The following is a 27,224-nucleotide window of genomic DNA, read 5'->3' on the forward strand; positions in this document are numbered from 1 at the left end:
CTCAGTTTCCATTTCTATATGAAAAGAGAGTGTATCAGAGCAGTGGCTTTCAGACTTTTTGACTGTATTTCCTAGTATTAATTTAAAAATACTTTTCATGGCAACCTGGTGCTATAAGTATACATGTAACTTATATATACTTATGGTAAATAAGTTGACTAAGTAAATAAGCTGAAACCAGTTTTACAAAACCATACTTTACCCTTACTACTTGCCATCTACTCTGCCAGATGTAGTATGCACTATTTCGTTTTTCTATTTTGTTTTATGTATGTATGTTTGTTTATATTTGAGAGAGAGACAGAGCACAAGCCGGGGAGGGGCAGAGAGAGAGGGAAACAGAACCTGAAGCAGGCTCCAGACTCCTAGCTGTCAGCACAGAGACCGATGCGGGGCCCAAACTCATAAGCCATGAGATCATGACCTGAGCTGAAGTCGGATGCTTTAACCAACTGAGCTACCCATGCACCCCAGTCTATTTTGTTTTATTCAGAAGTTACTGGTTTTTCCTATAACCCTCTAATAGAGGGTCTGCAAACTATGGCCCGTGGCTGTCCATCTTTTTTAGTAAGTTAATTTTTGTTGGAAAAGACATATTCATTTGTTTATAGATTGTGGCTGCTTTCAAAAGCTAAGCAGAGTTAATTAGTTGATAGTATGTTCTACAAAGCCTCAAATATTCTGCCTGGGCCACCCTGGAGTCTAACAGGTCCCAACCCACAGATTGAAAAACCCTGGAATACAGCCTATGTAAGGCCCCTAGAGCTGTGGCTCTGTGATCTGCATAATGCCCTTCAGAAAACTAAAGACTGGAGAGAGAGGGGCCATGTGTGGTGGGATGTAGGTGTGCCCTGGCCTGTCCGTGGCTTGGAGGAGTATCAGTGGCTATCATCCATCACCCCACAGTGGACTTCCTTCACACACCCCAGGCCCCTTTCCCCTCTGGTAACCACTGAACTATGAGTTTGTTTTTGTTTTGTTTTGTTTTGTTTAATTTTTAGATTTCACATGGAAGTAAAATGATAAGGTTTTTGTCTTTCTCCTTCTGACTTATTTCACTAGCATAATGCCCTCAGCGTCCATCCTTGTTGTTGCAGGGGGCAAGAGTTCATTATTTTTTATGGCTGAGTAGTAATTCTGTTGTGTATATATGTGTATGTGTATATATACATATATATGTATATATACACACGTGTATATACTATACATACCACAGCTCATTATCCATTCATCCACTGATGGACATATAGGTTGTTTCCATATATTGGTTATTGTAAATAATCCTGCAATAAACATAGAGTGCATGTATCTTTTCAAATTAATGTTTTTATATTCTTCAGATAAATACTGTTCCAGTAGTGGAACAGCTGGATCATATGGGAGTTGTATTCTTAATTTTTTGAGGAATCTCCATACTGTTTTCATAGTAGTTGTACCAACGTACGTTCCTACCAACAGTGTACAAGGGTTCCTATTTCTCCACATCTTCGCCAACACTTGCTATTTCTTTTTGATAAAATCCCTTCTGACAGGCGTGGCACACAATGATATATCATTGTGGTTTTGATTTGCATTTCCCTGATGAGTGATGTTGAACATCTTTTCATGTGTCTGTTGGCTCACTTGATAGTGTTGAATGATCCTTTTAATGTATTGTTGAATTTGGTTTGCTAATATTTTGATGAGGATTTTCACGTCTGTGTTCATCAAGGATATCGGCCTATAATTTTCTCTTTTTGTGGTGTTCTTGTCTGGTTTTGGTATCAGAGTAACTGGCCTCATAAAATGTATTTGGAGGTATTCCCCTTCTTTTCAGTGTTTTGAAAGAGTTAGAGGAGAATAGATATTGAATCTTTGAATGTTTGAAAGAATTTGTCAGTGAAGCTGTCTGGTCCTGGACTTTTGTTTTTGGCAGGTTTTTGATTACTGATTCAATCTCATTGCTAGTAATTGGTCTATTCAGGTTTTCTGTTTCTTACTGATTTAGTCCTAGAAGATTATATGTTTCTAGGAATTTGCATATTTCTTCTAAATTATCCAATTTTTTTGGGTGACTAATTGTCCATACTAGTCTCTTAGGATCCTTTGTATTTCTATGATGTGAGTTGTAACTTCTCATTTCAGTTCTATTTACTCTTGTAAGCCTGCCTTGAATCCCTTTTCTTGAGAAGTTCTTTGGACAAAGACCCCTCCCATTTCCACCTGAATGATCATGCCTCCCAAGATGGCTGCCCTTTTATGAGGTTCTGGTGGTTCTGTGGTTAGTTCACCATAACAATAGCCTGTCCCCAGCCCCTGTTGATTGCTGGGTATCCCCCTAACCCAGCCTCCTCTCAGATACCTTGCTGGCCTTAAGGGTATGCCTCCCTATAGAAAGGAGGCCCTGGTGTCCTACTTCTAGTTAGATCAGGCTTTGCTCAGAATGGTCATGCACTTTAACCTTGGGTCATTCTCTTCTTTAATGTTCACTGGTTGGTTTCACGCCTTTTTGTTTCTCCTTGGAGGGATCTTATTAACTGCTTAGCTATGAGTTGCTTCAGGAATTGTCCTGCCTACCCAGCCCCTTGAGGAGAGGGCCCCCTTTGGTTTATCTCAGAACCTTTCAGGATTCAATGTATGGGCTAGATGAGATTAAAACCAAGTATATGTCTGTATATAGTTCGTGTCACAGGCAGGATCATGGTATAGTCGTGTGGGTTTCATTAAAATGACACTAGTCCATCACTTACAAAGGTGGTTCCCTAGCAGTTTGCACTGGAATGTGTGTGCCATCTCCCCCACCCTTTTCCCAGGCTCTCTGGGAGGGTGCCCATCCTCCTCCCCATAGCAGGCAGAGAGGCATGCATAGTTATTACCTTTATATAATGGAAAGTGGGATAGAAGTTAGGTCCCTTGTTGGTGTCACAGAGCAGTTAATAGTCGAGAAGGGAGGATGAAAACTTGGAGCCGTTAAGTTCAAATTTGTGAAGGGGTCAGACTGGATGGCCTCCTGGGTCCCAGATAACCTCAGGACTCTTTTGTTGTTGTTTTTGTTGAAACAGATGTGTGCTTTTTATTATACTAGTCCACTCAAGCCTTCATGGCCTCATAATTCAGCTTATTCCTGGAAATACACCAGTTCCCTAACTGGGAAGTCTTTTAGGACTCTGATCCTTTGATCATGTTCGGGGTGAATGAACCCAAAGGCAGTGGGAGGCTTTACTTGTGACAAGGAATCTGGGTCCCTGGGACCTATTGTTTATTCAGTCAATGTTGACAGAATTAGTGAGAAAATAAAAGGGTGACCACTCTAACTTTCAGGGTTTGAGAGTGACAATTAGTCTTATCTCTTCCTGTGCCTCCTGGTTGAATCCATTGAAAGAGAGATTCAGATAGGGATCATGGTACCAGCTCTATTTTTGGTCAAGTTAAATTGGAAACTGGCTTGGCCTGTAGCTTCCTATTACTCTTCCATCACCTCTTCACCTCACTAACTTCTTCTCCCAGAGCTGCTGGGCTCCACCCATGGGGATTTGGGGGGGACATGAGGGTAATGTTGCTGCAGGCTGCAGACGGGCAGAGCTGGAAAAGAGACGCCACCCCTGTGGGAGTAGTTCATAAATTAAGCCCCTGACTGATGTGGCCCAGTGGGCGTCAGACTCCCACCATCTCATCAAGCCACTGAATAAAGAGTAGATGAACTCCAAGTGCACTCCCCCCTGCCCCCGACTTATTTTCCCTCCTGGGAGTGACATCTTCTGTCCCCTGTGGAGTGTTCTCCCACTGCAGACCTAGCAGGTGCAGACACTCAGGTCTTGTATTGACAGTGCCTTCCTTGCTGAGCGTCCGGCTCTGTCCTCCCAAGTGTTGGCTCTGCCCCTCAGCCTCCAGGGGAGACTCTGTGTCCACTCCATAGATGGGAAAGCTGAGGCTCAGACTACTCGCTCAGTCTTAGCACAGGCAGCAGACAGTCAAGGGGAGACCTGGGTCTCATGCTCCCCAGAGCTGAGCATCTTGTTTGCTGTGCGCCCCCTGTTGTCCCTGCTGTGTGTCATCCACCATGGAGCATGGGCACCTGGCTGGGTCGGCCTTGTTGTCCCTGTTTCCCTCCTCTGTGAGTATCTCACCATGGGAACAGTGTCCCCTGACAAATGTCATGTTCTTTTCTTCATGACACTTGTGGGGATGGGGCTGTGTGTGGCAGCTGATGGAGAAAGGTGCATCTTGTCTTCTGAGGACAGATGCTGCGGGCTGTCCTTGCAACCACTCCCACACTCCTGAGTCCCCCTGAGTCTGAGCCTGAACTAATGGCATGAACCTAAGCCCAGGCTGGTGTGTGTACAGTGTGTGTCCGTCTGTCTGCTGGGCAGGAATGTCACAGGAGGACCATGGGCATTTGGGGAGTTCCATGTCAAAACCCCCTGCATCACATTTGGTCCAGCGGACTTGTGCTGGGGAGGTTCCTGTGGAACCTTGGACCTGCTCACAGTTCTCCAGTGTCTGTATCTGTCTGGCCCCGTGGGTGAGAGCACCTCTCCGATCTGTATTACTCTGCCCACAGTCTGCCAAGGTGTTAGCTAAACACGGATTAGAGCTTGTCCACCTACTGCTGCTTGGCCCTGTCCCCACTGTCATGTTGAAATGAGATCCAGCCTGACACAGGGGTCTGGTCAGCTTTGGTGTCTACAGCCTTTAAGTGCATCTCAAAGCCTTTTTGCAGCAGAGCGGCTGTCAGAAAGAGTAACATCCTGACATGTCTGAATTCCTTATGTCTGAAGACACTGGTACATGTGTCCTGTGGGATCACTATGGAAATGTGGCCTGCTCTGATCGATGCGGGGGCGGGATGGGCGGAGAGGTTTTAAAGCAAGGTCGCTCTGAAGTAGTAGTGGATGTTTGGGACCTGGCTATCTTGGCCCTGTGTCCCCCAAGGCTTGGGGGGCCTTCATCATCCCAGGAGAAGAGTGACCACAGAACCCCACAGAGGGTTGAGCCAGAGACATCACAGAATCCTCGATGTCAGAGCTGCAAGGGGCCTGAGGTTGTCTGCTCCAACCCTCCTCATTTGCCAGAAGGAGCCATCACCCAGAGAGCCATGTCCAGGGCCACCACGCAGTGCATCCAGGGAAGACAGGCCCTCAGGTGTGCCAATCCTGGCCTGGTGCGCCTCCTGCAAGGCCAGAGTCAGTATTTCACACCCAGCCCGTCTCCACTCACTGCCCAGTTATTCTTGTTGCTTAAGAAAAGGGGCATGGAAATCCCAAGAGTCATTGTACCCGTGGTTGCACATTTTTCTTCCTAATGGCATCTGATTCAGGTTCATTTACAGTCCCTGACTGTGCTTTCCTGTCACCTGTTCGGGTTCCCTGTATTCCTGTTGAACTCATGATCAGCCCTAAACTATTCCACGCTTTGACCTTCTCAGCTGTGTCACATTTGCTTAGTCAGTCCCACATTTATCGAGGGACTGCCGGGCTGTGTCGTGATCTACACTATCAAGATTGTAAGCTCTTGGAGGGCAGGGCCTCTATTCCTTCTGTGTCCTCAGGGTCAGCAGCAGTCCTGCCCTTCTGCAGGCTGAATAAATGTTTGCTGGCAGAGGTTAGCCTGAGGGGAGGGAAGCCAGGGCATAGGGGTCCAGCACCCACCGTAACCGAGTTTGTTTCTCTTCTATCTGTGACCAGGGTGCAGCGTGTGCAAGAGGATAATGCCACATTTCCAGAAGGCCGCGACCCAGCTGCGAGGCCACGTTGTGAGTGAGGCCCATGGGCCTGGCAGGGCTGGCCGGCTCCCAGACTTCTCCCTCTCACCTGGAGAGGCGGTGGGAGGAAGGGGCCTAGGGTGCAGGGAGAGGGCAGGTCTGCAAATCTCAAGGAGTCACCCTCCCGCTGCCCTGGGCATGTGACTCAGACCTGTTCTTGGTGGATGGCAAGAACTCCCCAGAGTTGCTGGGACCAGGAGAGTTCAGTGCTTGTCCAAGCAAGGCCAGTGATGAAATAACCAGGAAACCAGCAAGAAGCCCAGGTGGTATTGCTGGGTGGCCAGGGGCCATCAGCAGAGCATCAGGGCTCCAGAATTACTGGGGCTGGGCTCCAAAGCAGGCCAAGGCTCCTGGTGCTGGGCAGCCCAGTGGTGGCAAAAGGGGCATAGTGACCAGTGGTGGGCCCAAAGCACAAGCAGATTCACAGGGAAGTTTCCTGCCAGGCTTACCAGGGATCTGTTTTATGTGGGGCTGGAGGAGCCGTGGAAACGACAGCAGAAAGAGGCAGTCCAGGTGAGGAGTCGGACACCCGAACTTGCAGGCGCTCTCTGAAGGAGAGTGTGCAGTGTGTGTGGGGGGGGGGGGGGGGTGGGGGTGAAGCAGACAGGAGGCAGGGTTGTGTCAGGAGTGCCCATCTTTCAGGGACAGGAGGGGGAAGAGGAGCCCCTGAGGAAACGAGCCTCAGGAAGGAAGAACAACCAGAATGGTGCAGCAAGGGCAGGAGAGACTGGACAGTCAGACCTCACCAGGCTGAGGACCACTCACTGATGGTCCCAGTCATCTCTGGGCAGCCTCCACCTGCCAGCCTTGTCTCTTCTGTGCCACGTGTCTATCTAGTTTTGCTCATTCCCTGAGCCACACAAATACCGAGGGTTTTTTGTTTCATTTTTGTTGGTGGTAACAGAAAAATAACTGTTGGCCCCTCTAGGGAGCATGGAAAAATCCATATGCTTTTCATGAAAGGTTGTGGGGAGGAGAGCCATCACCATGGTGGGGCTGGCCAAAGTCCCACTAAGGGAGTTCTGATTTCTCAAAACTGAATCATGATCTTTACAGATCAAATGAAGTTGGTGATTAGTTCAGAGTCAATTTAAAAAGTTTACATGGTCATGGTGACACAGCCCTGCTAGCCTAGCCCGCTACAAGCCTGGGTTGTAAAGAACCAGTGCTTTCTCTTTTGACCTCATTCTGGGGCAACGCCAAGGTCCTGCTTGTTTATCACTAATGAATTTTTAGCAACTCACCTGGAGATGTTTGGCCTCGGGGCACACATACATCACTTGGGGGAAGTTTCACTTTGCATTTTGGGGCCTTAATAGATAGCATATATGACGATTATTTCGCCTGGAGAAAAGACTTAATTATCCAGCGTTCTCCCTACTCATAACTCGCATACCCTTAGAAAACTTCTCCACTCAACTTCCTAACTCTGTGGTGCGGTGGAAGTTAAATAGCTCCAGTCCCAGTCACATCACAAATACCTGGCCAGCCCCACCAAAGCAGGTAAGGTCTTGGTGCTATTCTTGTGCACCTTCTGGAAGGTTCCCAGCCAATGCTGCATCTACCTGCCAAACTCAGTGTTCCAGTCCCTTCCATGCTCCCATAGAGTTTGTCCTTGCCGTGCATGGCCAGGTCTGCTCATCTTTGCTTGTATTCCAGATCACTTTCTTCACCAGTTGCTACTAATTATAGTATGATTTTCTCACTGTAGTGTGAGCTTCTTGAGCACTGGGACACTGTTTGGTTCACATCTGTTTCTTCAACACAGAGCACAGGGCCAAGCTTGTGGTACCCCATACATACGGATAAGTGAATGAATGAATGTGTGGCTTATCACTCTTGAGCACGTTTTATTTTAAGCTCGGTATTTACATTAAAAATGTTTCTCTTTTTGAAGGAATTCAGAGCATCAGTTATTAAGGACAGAGACAGAGTGGGAAGGATGTTTGTGAGCTGAGGGCTTGCCCCTTGGCCCTGGGCTCATACTATGCTCTTTCTCAAGATTATCCCTGAAGATTATTTGTGTTAAGGGTACTTGGTTCCAAAAAAGGAAACAACAACAACAGCAGTGCCTGCCTTTCCTGCCTGCACCCAGGTCAAGAAACATAAAAAGTGACCCTCCCAGTTCCCTAGACAACGTTACAGAAAACTCAGTGGGATCGTCTGAGTACCTGGAGAGCCTGGCTGGTCAAGCCCAGCTTTGGCCAGGTGTTAGTTACCTTGGCCTAAGGCATCTGTGTTGTATGAACACATTCATTTCCTTCTGTATTTTCTTGCTTGGGGTATGTTTTGTTCTGTTTCTTAGGAAAGCATCTTTTGAAAGTTCTCACCCTTTCCTCACTCCATAAATAGGGAAAGGTCTGGCCACATAGACACCACCTTCTACGAGAGGCCTCTGGAGGCCAGGGCTCATGGTGCAGCCACAGCTCCCCAGAGAGGGTGATTAGAAGCATGATTCCTTTCCATCCTCACATGCAGGGCAGAGGTGGGCTGCCCCCGGAAATCTAAAGCCTACCCCTCACCACTGCTGAGATCTAGCTGAAGTGGCACCTCATCTCCTCTTCATCTCTGTCATCCATGAACCCTTTCTGGCTAGCCCATGTCTGTGGCATGGGTCAGAAACCTTCCTCCTCTACAGATTTCTTGGGAGGTGTCCAACTTGATGATGTCATGAAGATGTAAGCCAGGCCAGATCAGGGATGCTCAGCCTTTGCCATTTTCCAAACTCAGTTCTGCCTCTCTTTTGTTGTCATTAATGTCTGGTGAATCATCAGTGTCTATCCAACCTATCCCTGCTAATTGCCATCCTCGTCAGCAGCCGTTGCTGCTCCCTGTCTCAGAGCGGCTGTCAGAGCGAGCCTGTCCCCATCTGCTTCCTCTTCCCAGCTTTGCTAGTTACTGAGGTCCACGCTGAGTCTTTTGTTTCTCTTGGCCATGATGGGCCATCTAGATGTAAACACCATGACATGGGGTGGTCCTGGTGATAGACCTGTGCACATCAGACTCTGGATCTGGCTCTTGCTAACCGGCGAGGAGATCTTGGGCAAATAGGCTCGGAGTCTCTGTTTCCCTATCTGTAAAATGAGATGATAACGCAAACCCTGCCTACCTCACTAGGTTGTTGTGAAGAGCAAGTGGCTGGTGTGTGGAAACAGCTCTGTGAGCTACAGACACTTCATAGACACACTTCCTATTTGTACTTCCCATTCCTCCCACTCACTAAATGAGGGTGCTCCCAAGATTCTGCTTTTTCAGCTTCTTTTCTTATTAGGACCAAGGGCTTGGCACCGTGCTTTCCTTGTTGTGATGGCCTCTCCCTCAGTGATTTTATCTACATCCATAATTTCAACAAAATGTAGCTCCATGGAGCCTGAGTCCCTGACCTCCAGTATCATGTATCAGATTCCCTGCTTGACATCTTGGTCTGGATTTTTCTCCCTGTGTCCCAAATGCAGAATGTCTAAAATAAAATTCAGTACCTTTCCATCCAGCAGACTGGCAGCTTTCTTTCATGACTCTTCCCAAGTACCCCAGGCTCCGCTGACAACGTGCTTTTCTGCCAGGGCATCATCACACATCTCTCTTCCTCACACCCTGTCCTCTCCCTGCCTACCATCCTGGGTCAGGCCCTGGTTAGCCCACACAGAGTGGTTGCCAAAGGCTGCTGATTTCTCTCCCTGACCCACGACTCGCCCCTTACAGCTTGACCTGTTTATATTTTTTTTAAAAAAGAAAAGAATGCAGCTGGAAAACCCTCCAGCACCTCTTGAACAAAGTCCTAGTTTCTTAGGCACTAAAGCCTTTTCCAGAGTGAGTTCACTGAACCTGTCCAGCCTTCTCTTCCTTCCCCGTTCTGTGTCCTACAGTCCAGTTAAACCAGCATATATTCCTTACCTCTTCGGCTGCATCTTGTTTTGTCTTGCTTCCACGTTCTCTTTCTGGAATGTCTGTGGAAATCTCACTCTCCCTTGAGCACCAGCTCATGTGTTGTCTGTTCTGTGAAGCATCCATGATTGTTCCTGTCAGAACACGGGCTGAACATGAGGCAGAACGGGTCGCGCTAACCGAACGGCACCAGCACATGTGGCTCAGGGTCAGGTGTTGTGGCTGTAACTTTTAAGCCGAGGCCAGTTTTGCCTCAGTTGGCTTTCCAGACTCCAAAAAGTGTACGTAGTTGTTCAAAAAATATTTATCTCATTAATAAATGCCCCCAAGTGGTACAAGAGTGCTACAAAAACCCAGAGAGTTGAAAGTTCATCACAAGCAAAGGTGGTTTGGAAAGGCTGTCCGGGAAGGTGAGATTGGATTTGCCTTACAGGATGAATAAGTCTTCGGTAGTAACTGAGAGATGGGACGGGGGCATCCTAAGCAGAGGGACAAGAAGACAAAATGTCAGGGCCAGGGGAGCACAGCATGTGCAGAGTTCAGAGCTGCTTCGTAGTATTGATGAAAACAGCTAGCATGTTCTGAGTGCTGTAGTTACTCTACTTGTACTATCTCATTCAGTCTTCACAGCAGTCATAAGAGGTGGTTACAGATGAGGAAACTGGCACAGAGGCATCTGACTTATTCAAAGAAATGTGTCTACTAAGTGAGGAGTTAGGGCTCGGACCCAACATCATGACGCCTGAGCCTAGGCTCCTGGCCACTGTGGTATATTACCCATCTGCAAGGTGCCTTAGACGGAGATCGGTCCAACTTCCTCCCTGTGCAGAGATCTCAGACTTTCCAATTCCTGGGAGAATCATAAACCTAGACTCTAGCAGGTGTACAATTAAGGGTTTTGTAAGAAAGAAGAATTCAGAAATGAGATAGGGACTGTATGATCTTTGAGCGTGCAGTTAGATTCTAGCTCATATTTAGTGGAATTGAAAGGTTTTGTGCAGGGAAGTGATGTAATGAAAGAGGAGGATGTGGAAGATTAATCTCATGGTGGATGTGCACTGACACTAGGGAGATCAATTAGAATAAAAAAAGAACTTTAAAGTAGACAATTATTACTGGAATAGGCTGCTGAATCAGTCTGGGGAAATGAACAGAATGGCTTTTAGAGGGTTCCAGGTCTTCTAGTAAGTTCTATTTCAGACGAATTCTCCCTGTATTCCTTGCAACATCCTACAAATGAGCTGGGGGGGTGGGGTATGTGTGTGGAAATTGGTGATTTAGTAAACATTGTGTGCCTACTGTATGCCAGGCATTGTGCTAGGTACCTAAAACAGTTGGAAAGACATGGTTAATGTTTTTTATTTATTGAGAGAGAGAGAGAGAGAGCGAGTGTGCAAGCACACATATATGCATGTGCAGAGGGAGAGGGGGAGAGAATCCCAAGTAGGCTCCACGCTCAGTGCAGAGCCCGAGTCAGGGCTTGATCCCACAACCATGAGATCATGTCCTGAGCCAAAATCAAGAGCTGGATGCTCAACAGACTGAATCACCCAGGCGCCCCAGAGAGACTTGTTTAGATGCCTCTAGGGATGGTGCTGCCAGAGGCTTTCATCACCAGGAGGATTTGGTAGGAAGTCAAGAACTTGACGATTGTTCAACATCAGTCCTGTGCTGAACCTTTGACCTGGGTCACCTGGTTCAGTTCTCTTAAGAGCCCTGTGATATTCCCATCGCCCATGTCTTCCACACAAGGAGCCTCAGTGAGGATAAGTGACTTGCCCAAGGCCACATGATTCCTAAGTGGACACAGTCTTCTGAATCAAGTTTCTTGTCCACTGAGACTATTGTCCTTTTTCTTGTCCTATGCTTCCTTCTTTGTTTTTTTAATTTTATTTTTTTAATTTACATCCAAGTTAGTTAGCATCTAGTGCAACAATGATTTCAGGAGTAGATTCCTTAGTGCCCCTTACCCATTTAGCCCATCCCCCCTCCCACCCAATGTTTCCTTCTATATTGTCCAGCAAAATGAGCTTCCCGTGTTTCTTCTCTCTGCCTCTATAACTGCTCCTGGCTTTTTGAAGTCCCTTTCCCTTTTCCTCCATGCTGCCCTGCTTTGTGGAACAGCCTTCCTGTATCTGGCCACTCTATCTTCATTCTCCTAGAAGAACAGATTCAAAGTCCTTTCCGGGCACCTGATCCTGCCCTAGAAAAGATTACTGCTTCAGGGAAGGAGTTTTAGAGGACTCTGGGTTGTTCTTATTATTTAGCCCTGTTGTCAGTAACACAGCTACTAAAATTCTCCTTTCCCAGTTAGAAGTGTTGGATATGGGGACCCCTGCAACCAAAAAATGTTCAAACTTTGGAGATGGTACGATCAGGCTGTAGGCGATGCTTACAAACAGGAGGAGAGAGGTGGGGAATCTGGGAGTCTGGAGGGAGGAGAGTCAGGCAGATGGATTGTCACAAGAGCCAGACTCTCCCTGGCCACGTACAAGCTGTGAGGTCCAAGAACATTGCACACAAAGCCTGGGTGGACAGACTGAGGACAGGCCATGAGGATGTTGTGGGGTGGCTGAGCAGTGACTGTAACTTAAGAGAGAAGTGAAACCTTAGTTGACAGGGTCAGGGAGGAGGCATAATGTTTCTTTGGATGGCAGCAGCCCCACTCTAGGACCTGCTTGAACTTGGTGGCAAAGCCACCTGTCTTCCTCAGCCCTCAGAACTTGGGTTTTACTCTGGGATAGCCACCCCGCAGGCAAGTAAAGGGAATGCCTGTACAGAGGGTGCCACCTGACCCAGGCCCCATGTCTTCCAGAGCTCTCAGCCCTCATTCCCAGCTGCATTAGCTTGCCATGCTCCCCCCGCTGCCCAGGGCTGCATGTCAGTTTGTGAGGCTTTGTCCCCTTCATCTGTTTCTGGTGGGATAGACAGATAAGCCGTGCTTGGCAAGGTGGGGATGTTGTCTGCGGGGCAGAGGGCCAATAGGCCTGTTCTCCCTTTGCTCCTAGGTGCTGGCTGGGATGAACGTCTACCCCTCGGAATTTGAAAACGTCAAGGAGGAGTATAATGTGCGAGGCTACCCCACCATCTGCTATTTCGAGTAAGTCTCCTGCCTCCCTTCTGACGCTCGCTCCCCTCCATGGTGGCATTTGCATCCCTGGCTGAGCCGACATTGTCTGTCCACATTTCACAGGAAAGGACGGTTTCTGTTCCAGTATGACAACTATGGGTCCACAGCTGAGGACATTGTGGAATGGCTGAAAAAGTAAGTGGGGCGGTTGGCTCAGGGGTGTGTGCCTGGAGGGAGGGTACCCCTTCCCCAGGGCGGTCCCTGGTCACAGGGCTATGGCTGGAGCTGGGGAAGAGAAGCAGGAAGGCAAAGGGCCCTTTGTGCTGCCACACTGTGGTTTCTGGGTTGCTTCTAGGTGAAGATGGGGTCTTTGTGGGGTTAGGATATGGGAGCCAGGAAGACTTGGTGTGACTGTGGCCATGGTGACAGCATTTTAAATAGCGTTTCCCCCTTACTGTCTATCTGCTGGCTGAGGGTATTTCTCGCTTTAGATGTCAGTTTTGAGAGAGGCCCCACTGCAGGTCTCTCTGAAAATTGAATTGTCAACTGAACACTTATTTCAAACATAATTCTGTGTTCGGTGCTGTGAAGCTGCTAGGAAATACTCTCATAGCTTAGATTTGCAGAGTGCTTTGCCATTCATGTGCACTCCCCACAGACGCTGCTTCTTAGTGACCTTGTGTGCCTATTTGTAACCCAAAGTATCCCTCACCTGGACCCCCATCATACTAGGCGTGTGGCTTGGGCATGACCTTGACTGGTGTGTTGAATGGGGAGTCTGTCCCCCCAACCCCTTCCCGTCACGGGAGCAGGGGAGGGGGTCGCCTCTCCTGGCAGCCTCCTTGGGCCATCCCCAGCTGAGCACTTACCCTGCTTGCTCTGGCTCTACCTGTTATCAGTCTGGCACTTACCAGTCACTGCCAATGTATGGCTCTTTGTGCATAATTCTTGGAATAATAACCAGCTAACATTTTTTGGGCTCTACTTTGTGACTGACCCTGTTCTAAAGACTTCCTATGGATTCTCATGTAATCCTCAGAACAGCCTTGTAAGGACGACATTATTGTTAGCCTTATTTAATGAAAAAGGTAGCAGTGCAAAGCCATAAAGAGCTTGTCCAGGCTCCTGCAGGTGACAGGTAGCAGGGCCAGGCTTGCCCCTGGGCAACAGCAGCTCCCCTGAGTTTTGGCTGGAGCCCTCTACCCCTTCCCCAGTTGCCAGCATGGTGGGTCTTCATTGACATCATTCCTGAGGGGCAAAAGGTTAAATAATTAGTTATCCGAAGATATGGAGGTTGAAAATGTGTATTTTCAGAATGGGAAAGGAGGATGAATTTTGTACCCTCCCCCGCCAAAAAACAACAAACTGTCAGATTCTAACGGTTGAATCTCTGTCTTCTGTTGTCAGTCCCCAGGAGATAAAACACAGCGGAAGCACCGTGTTTGCATAGCATCTTTTGTTTCTTGGAAGCATTTCCACATGTCTGTCCCCATCTATCACTCATTTCCAGCCCCTGCCCTGGAAGGTGGCCCCCCATTCTTGTGTATTCATTGTCTTAACCTGGGCCTTCACTCCCCTGGTTTCTTTTCTCATTTGATAATAAGCATGTCCTCTCTTCCAGCCAGACACATCTCACTCTGCTTTGGGAGAAGGTTTCAACAAATAGCCATCTCTTTTGTCACCAGAGCATAAAATCTGTCTGCTTCCCTCCCCCTTCTCTAACCTTTTCTGGTTTCAAAATATACTCCTATCTTTTTGGAAGGATAAGGTTTAGTTTTCTTTTAAATAGTGTTCAGACTTGCTTGCTAACCCTGCACAAGGGGAGCACGTCAGTGGAATTTCTGAGACAGGTGATTAGCTCCCCACTGGAGCCTGGCAGTTTGTTCCCCACCCCCCCCCACCCCCCCTCTGCCCACCGCCATCCCACCTCCTCCATCACACTGTGCTCTGGACAGAGACCTGGAGGCAGTCCTGGGCTGGTGCCTCCCCACTTCCCATCTCCTCCTTCCTCCCTCTCCTCACCCCACATGGGAACTTGGGAAGGAAACCTTGTTAGCAGCCCCTGGTCCAGCCCTGGTCTCCAGGCTCTTTGAGAAGGTTAGTAGGGTGACTCCAGGGAGGGGGCGTGCAGCATCAGGGTCTCCCTGAGCAGCCCTGCCCAGCTGCCCAACCCCCCATGATCACTGTGTCAGGGGCACTCATGGGGGCAGCTCCTCCGAAGGCATGGCTGTAGCCCACCCCACCCCAGCATAGCAAGGGTAGGTCCTAAAGGACCCCGCAGTGAGCTGCCTCCTCTCACACCCCAGCACAAGCTAGCAATATCACTGTTTTTTAATTTTTTTAAATGTTTCCTGATTTTAGGACTCTCCAAGTGAGACACGTTATTATAGAAAAACTTAAAAATATATTTAAACAAAAGGAAAGGAAGGCCCTTCCATCACCCCACTGTAAGATTATGTGTTGTGATGTTTTTGTGAATTTCCTTCCAGATTTCCCCCTACAGGTACCCAGCTCTGTGTGTGATTTTTCCCTGTGCCAGATGTTATTTTTCTTAAATTTTTTTAATGTTTTATTTATTTTTGAGAGAGAGAGACAGAGAGACAGAGTGGGAGTGGGAGAAGGGCAGAGAGAGAGGGAGACACAGAATCCGAAGCAGGCTGCAGGCTCTGAGCTGTCAGCATGGAGCCTGACATGGGACTTGAAGTCACAGACTACAAGATCATGACCTGGGCTGAAGTCGGACACTTAACTGACTGAGCCACCCAGGTGTGCCCCCCTCCCCCTGCCGTGCCAGGTGTTTCATGTCTTTACCGGTTTTGTCCTACATCTTGGTGGATAGCAGTGTTCTCACATTTCCTGCTTCCTTGCACCTCTTCCCTGGGCCTCCCTGTTGGTTGCTCAGGGCTTATGTGTGGCCAAGTGTAGAAGAATGAGAATGGATCTGGCCTTGTTAATTCTCTGGATGACTTTCAGATGACCAGGAGAGAGGAATCCAGATCTCCTTCCACCGCCCCCAACGAGTGGCTAGCCACTGGGCACTGAGTGAGGCCAGGTGAAGACCTTGGGGCCTGAGTGTGCAAGGGCCCCAGCGTGGGTGTGTTTATCATGGCAGGTGGGACCCCTTTGGGCCCCCACTGGCTATGTTTCTCATTCTCCTCTCTGTAGGTTTCATGCTGCTGAGTGGGCTTGGCACATAGAGGGTATATACATGGCAGTCCATTTTGACTTAGCCACCTGTTTCTGCCTGTGTATTTTTATTCCAACCAGCAGTGAACTGAAAGTAATCACAAAGTTTTCTTGACTTCTGATGCTTATTGCATCTTCTCACCTGTGGCATGGGCACCTACCTCAGATAAGGATCTGATTTATGTGAATTTCCTTGTCTGGAGAGCCCAGGAAATCAGAGTCACAGGATTGGAAGGGAATAGAAACATCAGTGAATCTGCCCCTAGAGTTTCCCTTGTAATGTTTGTATTACCTCTAGAACTGATATGGTTACCTATCTCAGTCCCACTTGAACACCTCAAGAGAGCAGGGCCTTGCCTCATGTTGAGGTCGCCCACTCATGTTTGAATGATTTCTATGATTTCAGTTATGAAGGATATGTAGGAACATTTGGGTAGTACTTTATAAATTTATAAAATATCTTACTCTGGAACATTATCTGTCTAGATGTACCTGAGAGGTAAGGAAAGGCCTCCAAATACTTCATCTTGTAGGTGTCTGAGGTCAGGTTGGTGGCTTAAGCCGCAGAGCTGGTAAATGGAGGAAATAGGACTCAAACGCAGCTCTTCTGGCTCCCAGCATGGCTCTCTTTCCCTCCCATCTCTTGTAGGTAGAAGGTTCTTCTGTTGACTGAAGGTTCTTTCTCTGGAGCTTCTACTTGTTGGTTCTCCCCTTCGGAGCCATAGAAAATAAATGTTACTTTCTCTTTGTGATGCAGTGTGAAATATTTGAAGATAGCTATTGTGTTCCCCATGTCCTCTCCATATTAAACACACAGTTCCTTCAACCATTCTTCTCTCATTCCATCATTTATTCAAAACGCATCTCCTGGGTGTGTGCATCATTAGGTGTGGGAGGTACAGTGGTAAGTGGGAGCCCCAGTCTTCAAGGAGAGAGATGTAAAAGGCATAATTCAGCCATTGTGTTTGTCCTCAGACTTCTGCTCAATCCTTCTCTGTCTAGTGAGTACTCTTGCCACTGTGCCCAGCTCTGGCAATCCTCTCCAGAGAGTCAGCTGTTGTCTACCGGGTGGGAGAGGGGTGTTCACCTGGCTGCTAGTCTGAGGGCCAGAATCTGAGGGCCTGGCTTTCAGGCTTTCCATGTGCCCTTGTTTCTAGCCCCAGCCACAGCCCTGCTTCAAGGGGTGGTGCCTCGGGGTCCTTAAGCACCTTTGCTATGGGTGTGGTTGTCCCCCGCCCCCTGACCGCACCCAGCACCTCAGGTCTCTGCCTTCTGTTTTGCTAGGTCCGTTTCCTAGCTTCTAAAATTGCACTGACCTCTTTTTCTATCTTCGCCGTTGTATTCTTTCCTGTTCTTTTTGCTTCTGTGGGTTCTTACTTTCTTCTTTTTAAGTCTTGTACTATTACTGTGGTGGTTTTAGAGTGTGCTCTCTGTGCTTAACTAGAAGTTTCTCAGGCACTTTCATACATTTGTACAGCAGCTAAGCCATGTCTTCTCCATTCTGTGCTGTCACAAGATGTTTAAAAGTTATTTTCATTTTTTAATAGATTCCATTCACGTAATAAAAATGATTCTTTAAAAAGATACTTAAAAATCCTACATTGACAGGTCTTGCTTCCATGTGTTTCCTTCATCCTGTTCCCCACCCCCCAACCCCCTAGAGGCAACGACTTTGATTAGTTTCTTTATGCAGTTACAAGCAAATGCAGATAACTAATTTTTTTTATCTCTCCCTATTTTATGCAAAAATTAGTACATTATGGCCTGTTCCGTACATCCCCGTGGTCTATCCACGTCCATGCATAGAGAGCTTTTTGTTCTTCATCATGCTGAACCCCCATAGTGTGGACAGACTGCAGTTTATGTAACCATTTCCTACCAACTAACACAGGTTGTTTCTAGTCTTTGCCATGACAGATCATCCTACAACAAATACCTCAAACATACATAGTTTTGCCTGTGTGCAGGTGTACTGTAAAGATAAATTCCCTAAAGTGGAATTAGTGGTATTTTGAGTCCAAGTATGGGAGCCTAGGTCTCCTGGTGTCGGTCTAGGACCGTCGTCTGGCTAGTGACCCATTCTAAAGCTTGATTTTGCCACCAGCCACATCTGACACTGGCCGTGCGTGGGCTGGAAGTGGTTTGCCCTCTTACTGCTATTTCCCATTGCTTGGGTTCAGGGTGGCTGAGGCCAGAAGGGAGGGCTTCTGAAGGTGACATCAAACCCAGGCCCTCTGTGGGTTGGGAGTGGCAGGTTCCGCTCTGCTAGTCACATGGCGGGGTCGGCAGATCCCATTGTGTCAGCCACATTTTCTCTCATTATCTCTAGTTCTGGCTGCTGGGACCGTACACCTTTTCTCTACTGTAGGCTCTCAAAGGCAGGAAACTATGGTTGTCTTTTCACATTTGTCATCCTAAAGGGTTTTTTCAAGCGCCAATTAAGGTGCTCTGGCAAAGGTGCGTGTGGCAGCAAAGCAGCCGGAGCTCTGTGTCACCAGCAGTCTTGTCTTCAACTCTGGAGCAACAGAGGGCTCCTGCAGCCTCTCCCCAGAACATCTGGTGATGCAGATACCAGCATGCGGTCATCCCAGGTGGAAGCAGGCTCCTGGGAGGTTAGATAGCTTCCCCAGGTTTTCAGCTAGCAGGTGGGGAGGCGGAATCTGGACTGACCTCCAAGCCTGACTTCCTGCTCCAGCGCTCTTCCTCTGAGAGAACTAGATAACTTCCTTCCAGTTATCCAGTTGTCTCTAGGAAGGATTAGTGATATAGTGTAGGTGCCGTCAAGGTTAGGGTGTCCCTGATCTTGTTTCCCTTGGCCTCACTCTTCCTCGTCACAACCTTCCTCCCATGCTGGGTCAGTGAACACCTCGCACCACCCATGTGGCAGCCTCCCTTTCCCAGCCCCTTCCTCAGCCCAAATTTGGTCTTTCTCATACACTTGGCCTCTCTCTTTCCTCCATACCACTGCACATACCCTGCCCCCCCATTCTTTCCTCTCCCCACTCTCTGCCCTTCCTGTGGGGAGCTACCAAGCACAACAGAGAGCTTTTCCAAAGGTCACTTTTTTGTTGCTATTTATTCTTGCCAGTTTGCTGGAAGTTTGAAAGAGCTTGAGATGCTATCAAACCCCCAGATTCTTGGGAGGAAGTGGGGTTTCTTGAATTGCCTAGGGAGCTCTGGCTGAAAGCCATTATTTATAAGAAGACATCAGCTCTGCACTTCTGGGGCTCTCAGGGGAAGGCAGGGTGGGCAGGGCCAGATTGCTCACCCCTGGCTTCTCCACTGAGGAGTTTCTGGTGAGCCCTTGCAGCAGGCCATATGAGCCAGTGGGAGCTTTCACCAGGGGGCTGGATTTCGTAAGGGCTGCTCAGGCCCCGGGCTTGCTCTGAGCTCTGCCTGTTTTTGGTCTTCCAGTCCGCAGCCGCCACAGCCCCAGGTCCCCGAGACTCCCTGGGCAGATGAGGGCGGCTCCGTTTATCACCTGACCGACGAAGACTTTGACCAGTTTGTGAAGGAACACTCCTCTGTTCTCGTCATGTTCCACGCCCCATGTGAGTGGAACCTTGCTCCTGCCACAGCCTTTCCTCTCTCAGCGTAGGACAGGCACTGCTCTGGGACACGAGTCCAGTGAGCACTGGCCTGTTGGATGCCTCCTCTATGCCAGGATGCACTGGTGCCAGGCAAGGTTCCCCGCCCCCACGGCACACACAGCCCACCCTGCATCACCATTGGAACAGTACCCATGTCCTCATCGGGCCCCGGTGTTCCTCACCTCAACCTAGTAGGCCTGAGTACGTTCCCCTAAGTCAGCATAAGTTGGGAAATGCAAATAAATTTCCCAGAATTGGAGGAATTAGGACTGGAGGGGTCCTGAGATACTACCGAGAACAGTAATCACTTCTAATCTAGGTGGGGAAAATTGAGGCCCCAACAGAGCCCGTATCTTGCCCAGCAGCTGAGATGGCCCAGCGAGGCCAGGTCTGGAGCCTCAGATCCCCCAGCATGTAAAATGCCTTCCTTCTGCTTCACCTGAAAGTTTCATGCCCTGAAGTGGCCACAGTGGATCAAGGAAGGGAAATGTGTGAGTGCTGTAAAAGGTGTCTGCAATAATGACTGGGAGGCCTCAGGAGTTTTCTAGGCGAGTGTCCTCCCCATCCTCTTGGAGAATGGAGAAATTGATTATAATTTGTTTCCAAGAGGGAGAAGGTTGCACCTGGAGGGGTGAGCAAGGGGATGACAGCCCTGGGACACAGAGTTCCTAGGAAAGTCAGGCCCACTGCCATGGGTGCCCAGGGTCCTCGGCACCCTGGGACAGATGGGAGGTGGGGCATGCTCTTCTCTTAGAGCTTCTTGCCAGCTCTTTGGTCCAGTGATGGCAGGAAAGAGATTGTGAAGAAAAACAAGCAAGAAATAACCACTTTGGGTTTATTTTATTTTGGTTTTTAAAGTTTATTTGTTTATTTTGAGAGAGACAGCACGAGCAGGGGAGGGGCAGAGAGAGAGGGACACAGAGAATCCCAAGCAGCCTCCGTACTATCAGCATGGAGCCTGACATGGGGCTCGAACCCACGAAACCATGAGATCATGACGTGAGCCAAAACCAAGGGTTGGATCCTTCACCGACTGAGCCACCCAGACACCCCTATAAATAACTACTTTGTAGATCAGTGCCATAAACCGTCCTGTCCATAGAGGCATATTCAGTGAGGAGAATGCAGTATTAATCGTCGCATGTGTAGGGATCTTTATGCTAACAGCTGTGTATCACCCTGTGGTGATAAAGTGGCTCCCCCTAGGATCACCTTTTACCTTACCCACAGCGCCAAAAGGCAAGTGTGATTAGCCCCATTTTACAGACAAGGAGACTGTCTCACAGAGAAATGGCACAAATTGTACATTGCTGTATAAGTCCTATACTGCTGAGCCCTGGTCTCCCCACTCTCCCCTTTCTCTGCTGTATCGCATGGGTTTGGTTAGTTGGGAGCTGTTCACAAGCAGATCACCATTGGGGATTTCTTCAGCTCCTTTCTTTCTAATGAGTGCCAGATTTTTAAGAGAATCCAAAGGAAAGTATTCCTATACCCTTTTTTCTGAATTTCTAGAAAACTGACAAAACATGCAAACAACTAAGTTTCAAAGAGCTTCCTGCTTAAGGGTGATGATGGGGCCTTGGGAGCACTTCACCCCCAGCCCTGCCAGGGCCTTAGTGAGCGTGTCCCTGTGGTTGGCAGGAACCGAAAAGCTGCCTGCCAGTGAGCCCTGCAGCGTCTTCCTGGCTGAGATGTGCTCTCCCCACCCATGTCAGAGCTGCTGATGGAAGCCAGTCTGGCAGCAAGTTACATTGCGTCTAGAATTGGGATCACCCCGCCTGCATCCCTGTCCCAGCAGTACTGGCTGACTGTGATCAGTTCCTCCCTGGGAATGTCACCCCTGCATGTCGGTCCTTGCAGCCTGCATCAAGAGAGCCTACCCAGTTCCTGACACAGTACAGAATGGTGTGAGCAGTGATTTGTGGTTTATGCATCTCAGCGTGAAGAGTATGGACCCCTTTGATGAATCCTGTATATTATTCCAAAACAATATGTACCAGATACATTGGGATTGTTTTGTTTTGTTTTTTGAGAAGGGGAGGTACAAGTGAGTGAGGGGCAGAGAGAGAGGGAGAGAGAAAGAAGCGGGGCTCACCTGAAGCAGGGCTCGAGCTCACGAACCATGAGATCATGACCTGAGCCGAAGTCAAGTGCTTAACCCACTGAGCCTCACAGGCGCCCCATATTGGAATTGTTTAATAATTGTTTATTAAGCCCTTTCTTTTTCAGAACCTGGGTTGCACACTGGGTAATTTTTGTCTGTGTTCTTTCTTGTAGTCTTTGGTTGTGAGCAGTCTATTGTAGTAGCTGATGCTTACAGGGTCTGGGGCCTGGAACCTGTCTGTCCCTTACCCTCTTCCCTCCCTGAACCAGAAGGATCTTGTTCATTACTTCACCCCTCCCCCACCCAAGGTCATCTGTGGGCATGGAATAAGGGCTTAAAGAATGAGAAAACAAACTAATAAAGTTTTTTAGAGCTAAATTAGAGAAAGAGAGCCAGAAACCAGATGGCTCTTGTTTTCCCCATTAGTCATTGTTATTAATAAATATTTTGAAAGCCACCCCGCTCTGTGTAGAGCCCTGTTGAGGGGGCTCTGATTTCAAACTTAGCAAACGGGAGACGTCTGCGGCTTCTGCTGGTGGGTGTCTGCCTGTGAGGGCCCCTGCGTTCCCAGATGAAGTACCTGCTAGCCCCCTGGCTGTGCGCATGTGTGCTTGTGTGGGTTTATTTCTGCTGGACCAGCAGTGATAGGGATCAGGGCAATAGCATGAGGGGAAACTTCCTGATGAGCTGCCTGTTACTGTTCCTGTCAGAGGGGAATGGCTTCCCATTGGATAATCTCTCTGCACAGTACTTCCGTATCCAGGAACATGGTCTGTCATCTGAGAAGGGAGGGAATGCACGCAGTTTTGAGAGAATTCGGAACCCAAGAGGGGAGAGCCGCAAGCACCGAACTTTTGGCTGCCTAGCTGTGTGTCTTATGCTGGAGTGCTCCCCATAACCTGCAGTGCTTAGGAAACCACTTTTGTGGCATTTGACCTGGGGAAAAGGATAAACGGCAGGAGGCCAGAGACTGGCAGTGCTGTCCTAGTTTTCCCAAGTGCATAAAAGGTGAATGCTGGAAATCAGTAGTATTACAGGCTTCCATCCCAGAGCAAACAGGAAGTGGTTTAGAAGCAGACCGTTTGGAGGCTTAGAAGAACAAGTTGGGATCTTTCAACACAGGAGACCATAGTTTCTACTAAGGATTGCTGGATGTGCTTGATTTGTCTCTTAGGACGTAATTACTAGGTTCGTGAATTAGCACGTCTTTCTTTTATCAAAAGCAAATCTCCGTTTTCCTGATTGTATGGATAAGAGGGGTGGGATGGGGCCGCCCTGACAGGAGCACCTCCTTGGTGCTGAATGAATGTGAGTCAGGCCTGGCTCTGTCTAGAGGGTGGTACTTGTTTTTTATTCAACAGTTTTGTTAACACTCTAAAAAACAAGGCATACTTCTAAATCTGCAAGGGTTAGAGCTGGAAAAAGGATAGCTAGCTAAAATACTGAACGATTGCATTTAAGATTTTTAAAGATGCCAATAGTCTGAAATAGGGCTCAAACTAAAAAGCTGAATTTGTTTTTCTGACTTTCTGGTAATTAAAAAGGGATGCATGTACATTTTATAAAGGGATAATATAGGAAAATATAGAGAAGAAAATTAACATTCCTGACACTGACTCCCAGAAAGAGTCATGGTCCCTCTTTGCAGTGTTATTTCTATGCAGAGAGTATGTGCTTGCTCAATGTCAGATGCTTCCCGGTTCCACTCTGAAAGGCCAGGAAGAGAAAGGATCTTCAGCTTTCCACCTGACTGATGCCTGCCCCAGGTGGGTGCTCCCTGGCATCTGTACGTTCCAGAAGCAAATCACTTGGTTCTGTGCTTGAACTTTCACAGGGTACCTATGGAGCTGACCCCCTGGATTCTTGGCAGGAAAAGCCCCTGTTGTTGCCTATTATCAAACCTCCAGTGGCCTCCTGCTTCTTTACCATCTTTTCCAGCTTTCTTGCCACTTACTTTCCACCTCAGCCTCTCCTCTTGCCTTATTACCTTCTTTCCCTCACCCTTGCCTTCTAGCTGGAGTGGGTTAGAAACCTCACACAGATCTTCTGCAGCCTCTACATCTGATGCCTGAGTCATCACTGAGCAAATAAGCACAGGCTCAGCACAGTGCAGGGCCCTCCACGTACGTTAGCTCCAGTCCTGGCCCAGATCACACCGAGGGAACGACAGGGGCTGAGATTTACAAGCAGGTTTGCTCCGTGGACCTCGCCTTCTGGAATTGGGATGAGCCTCCTGCGGAGGACAGTCTGAGTGTGAGCAGTGGGCTCTGAGAGGAGGGTGTGTGCTGTGCAGTGTAGGGATAGAGTGGGGGCCTCACTCGTAGCCCTGGGGCAACCCTCCATGGCTCAGCACTTCCCCCTTTGCATCCATCTGGCCTTCAGTGTGGGGCCTGGCATGGACGAGGGAGGCTGCAGCACCAGGCCCAGCTCTCTGACCCCACAGAGGACAGTGTCCAAAAAGGGTGTGGTGGCCGAACACGGACTACTGCCGCTCCTGGAGCCTTTCGTTTCTTTCTGCAACTTCCTGAAGGAGAAAAGTCAGAATGCATTGTCCTCATCTTCTTGTCACTGTGTGTTTGGCTGCAGGAACACCCACCTGCTCCCCCCGTCTGTGTGCCTGCAGCCCTGCATTGGGCCACGGAAGGACACTACCTGAGGGAGCGTCACCTACGTGGGGCTGGTAGAAGGAGCAAAGGAGGGCTCACAGGGAGGGTGTCCCCGAGAAGTAGCTTGTGTCCCCCCCCCCCCCCCCCGGTGCACCCCTGCCGCATCCACCTGCATTCCTGGGCAACAGGTCCAGGGGTTTTCTTGGAAACGTGTGCTGGAGGCTGCTGGGTCTGGCCTGCCTTCCAGGAGCTGGGCTGTCTCCCTCGGCTCGGTAGCAGAGCCCTGTCAGACTCCAGATTTTCTGCTTCTTACTTTCTGTCTTATTCTCAATTAATATGATCTTTGTATAAAATCTAGAAGGTACAGAGAAGTATAAATGATCAAGGTGGAAAAAAACCACCTACAATCCCGTTATCCAGAAGCAACCACTTGTCACTTTTTGGCGTCATTCTTTCTAGTTTATTTCCCCCCCCTTTTTTTTTTATTTTTTCAATCAACATATAGGTAAATAGAGTTTTTTTCTGACATGTGTGGATTTGTGTAATTGTCATGCCATAATAGTTCTTCATGCTATCACTTTTATTTTTAATTGCACAAACAACATAAGGATAATATTAACATTTTTATTATTTTTTTTAACTTTTTTTTTTTAACATTTATTTATTTTTGAGACAGAGAGAGACACAGCATGAACGGGGGAGGGGCAGAGAGAGAGGGAGACACAGAATCGGAAGCAGGCTCCAGGCTCTGAGCCATCAGCCCAGAGCCCAACACGGGGCTCGAACTCGCGGACCGCGAGATCGTGACCTGAGCTGAAGTCGGACGCTTAACCGACTGAGCCACCCAGGCGCCCCTAACGTTTTTATTATTGGCAGCGCAAGGTTCAAGGGATATAGAAGAATCTAGTATGAACAATGAAGTCCCCACTCCCTCCCCTGAGCCCCTACTGGGGTTGACCATTGCTACCAGTTGGAACATCTTTCTCTTCCTTTTGTGCTTCTACCTAAATATCAGTGTTTTGAGTTTAGGTTTTTTATGTTAATAGTATCATTTCCTGTCTTCTTCTGTGGCTTGCTTTTTTTCACTTACCAGTGGGTCTTGAAGATGTTTTTGTGTACATGTAGATGTTGGCATATAAATCTACCTCGATCTTTCCAACCATTGAATAGTATTTAATAATTGAGATATAGATTTTAAACCATTCCCTAGTGATAGACATTGGCCACCAGTCTTTGATTAGTCAAACAGTGCAGTGAACATTTGTAAGCATATATATTCGGGAACATGTCTAAATATTCATGACTCACTCCTGAAACTGAAGTTCTGGACCACAGGATGAGTGTGCTTGAGCTTTGATAGATACTGCCAGCTTCCCTCCAGAAAGTCTTTGCCACACCTGGCAGTGTGTGACAGCCTGCATCCTTGCCAGCCACGGATACTGTCCGCCTTTTCAATTCCTGCCAAACTGGGCAAAAGGGCAACTTGCCCACAGCTCCTTGGCCTCTGGAGAAATTGAGCATCCTTTCATGTGCTAGTCAGCCTTCCGTAGTTCTTCTGTGAACCACTTATTCGTATCCTTTGCCCATTTTTCTGCTGGTTTTTTTTCTTCTCGAGCTGGAACTCTATACTTATCGATAGTAATCTTAATATGTTTTCTCACGCGAGCCACGTGTTCTCTTTGTAGTCTGTTACTAGCTCTAACTTTATGGTGCCTTTCATTGTACAAAAGCTTCCTTTTTTGTAGTCAAATAGTTAAGTAGAATATTTATGGAGCACTTACCATGGATCAGGCATTTGTTCTAAGCAGTTTGTATCTACTAACTCATTTGATATTCACAACAGATCTTAAGAAGTAGATATCATGATTTTCCCTAATTTATAGGTTGGAACAGAAAGGCACCAGAAGGTTGAGAAACTGGCCAAAGGTCACTTAGCCAAAAAGATAGAGGCAGGATTAAAACCTGCACCCCTGAGCCTTCTGCAAGCCTGTCTTTCCCCATCTTGACCTCTGGGATTCATGGCTTGCCTGGGAAATCCATCCCTAGGTTATAAAACCAGTGCCCTGCATTTTGTTCTAATATTTTTGTTTTTTCATCTTGTTCTTTAATTCCTCTGTATTCTTCATCTTGTTGTACCAGATGGGAAGAAAGGATTTAATTTTATTTAAGTCCTTTTTTTCCATGCATGTTTTTCCTTTACATCTTTCTTAAAATTATCTTGTGTTTTCTTATGTTATTAAAAATTCTTTTTTGTACATGCTTTTTGTGGTCACATAATATTCCATTGTATAATGGCACCATAAATTACTTAGCCAGCACCGTAATGTTGCAGGTTCGAGTTGTTTACCGTATTTCCCCATGATAAATCACACTGCAGAGAACAGTTTCATGCATAAATATTTGTCCACATGTCAGATTATTTCCTTAGGATAGAAGCCTGGAAGAAAAAATTTAAAAGCTTGTTATCTACATTTTCCACTAATGTAAAGGAAGAGAAAAAAAAAAAAAAACCACTCTCTTTTTGCACAAGAAGAGGGCTGTGTGATGGATGGAGGCATCCATCAGTGTGTGAGCCTGCCCCCAGAGTGTCTGTGAGTATCTACGAGTCAGCTTTGTTGTGTATACAGCTAGAAGCTTTGAAAGAGCCCTGCGGTCCCTGGAGGAGCTCATCACAGTGTTAAAATGTGAGTGTGTCTGCTAGCATCTGTAGGAGCCCCACTTCCTGACATGCTCTCAGCCAAGTTCCAGGCAAGGCAGCAGGAATGTGGATAGGAAAATCCAGGCTCCCTATAGGGTCCCAGTTACATGGGAGCTTTCCAGATTAATCTGGTCCCCTGGAAAATCCTGGTTCCAGGATCCAGGGAAGTCTCCATAGCTGATCTGTAATAAAATCATAGGTATAATTAAAGTTGGTGTAATCCAGAGGAATTGGAAAGCTTGGGGTTGACGGGAGGCTAACATTCCCACAGCCAGAAAAGAATGTGCTCGAGGAGTTGACACGCAGCCCCTGTGCCAGGTCATGAAAATCAGCGTAAGTGCACTT

The 27,224-nt window shown here is 47.9% G+C and overlaps 1 protein-coding gene across 2 annotated transcripts in view; it reads left to right on the plus strand.

The window, feature by feature from the left end:
- PDIA5 (protein disulfide isomerase family A member 5) overlaps nucleotides 1-27,224 on the plus strand; it is a 92,041-nt gene that overhangs the window by 43,476 nt on the left and 21,341 nt on the right. For both annotated transcript variants that reach the window (XM_043594331.1, XM_043594332.1), the window contains exons 8-11: nucleotides 5,664-5,731; nucleotides 12,634-12,725; nucleotides 12,819-12,890; nucleotides 19,296-19,432. In XM_043594331.1, coding sequence (XP_043450266.1) covers nucleotides 5,664-5,731; nucleotides 12,634-12,725; nucleotides 12,819-12,890; nucleotides 19,296-19,432 — 369 coding nt within the window. The remainder of the gene's footprint in view (nucleotides 1-5,663; nucleotides 5,732-12,633; nucleotides 12,726-12,818; nucleotides 12,891-19,295; nucleotides 19,433-27,224) is intronic.

The sequence above is a fragment of the Prionailurus bengalensis genome, chromosome C2 (assembly GCF_016509475.1).
Source record: "Prionailurus bengalensis isolate Pbe53 chromosome C2, Fcat_Pben_1.1_paternal_pri, whole genome shotgun sequence".
Taxonomy (NCBI): Eukaryota; Metazoa; Chordata; class Mammalia; order Carnivora; family Felidae; genus Prionailurus; species Prionailurus bengalensis.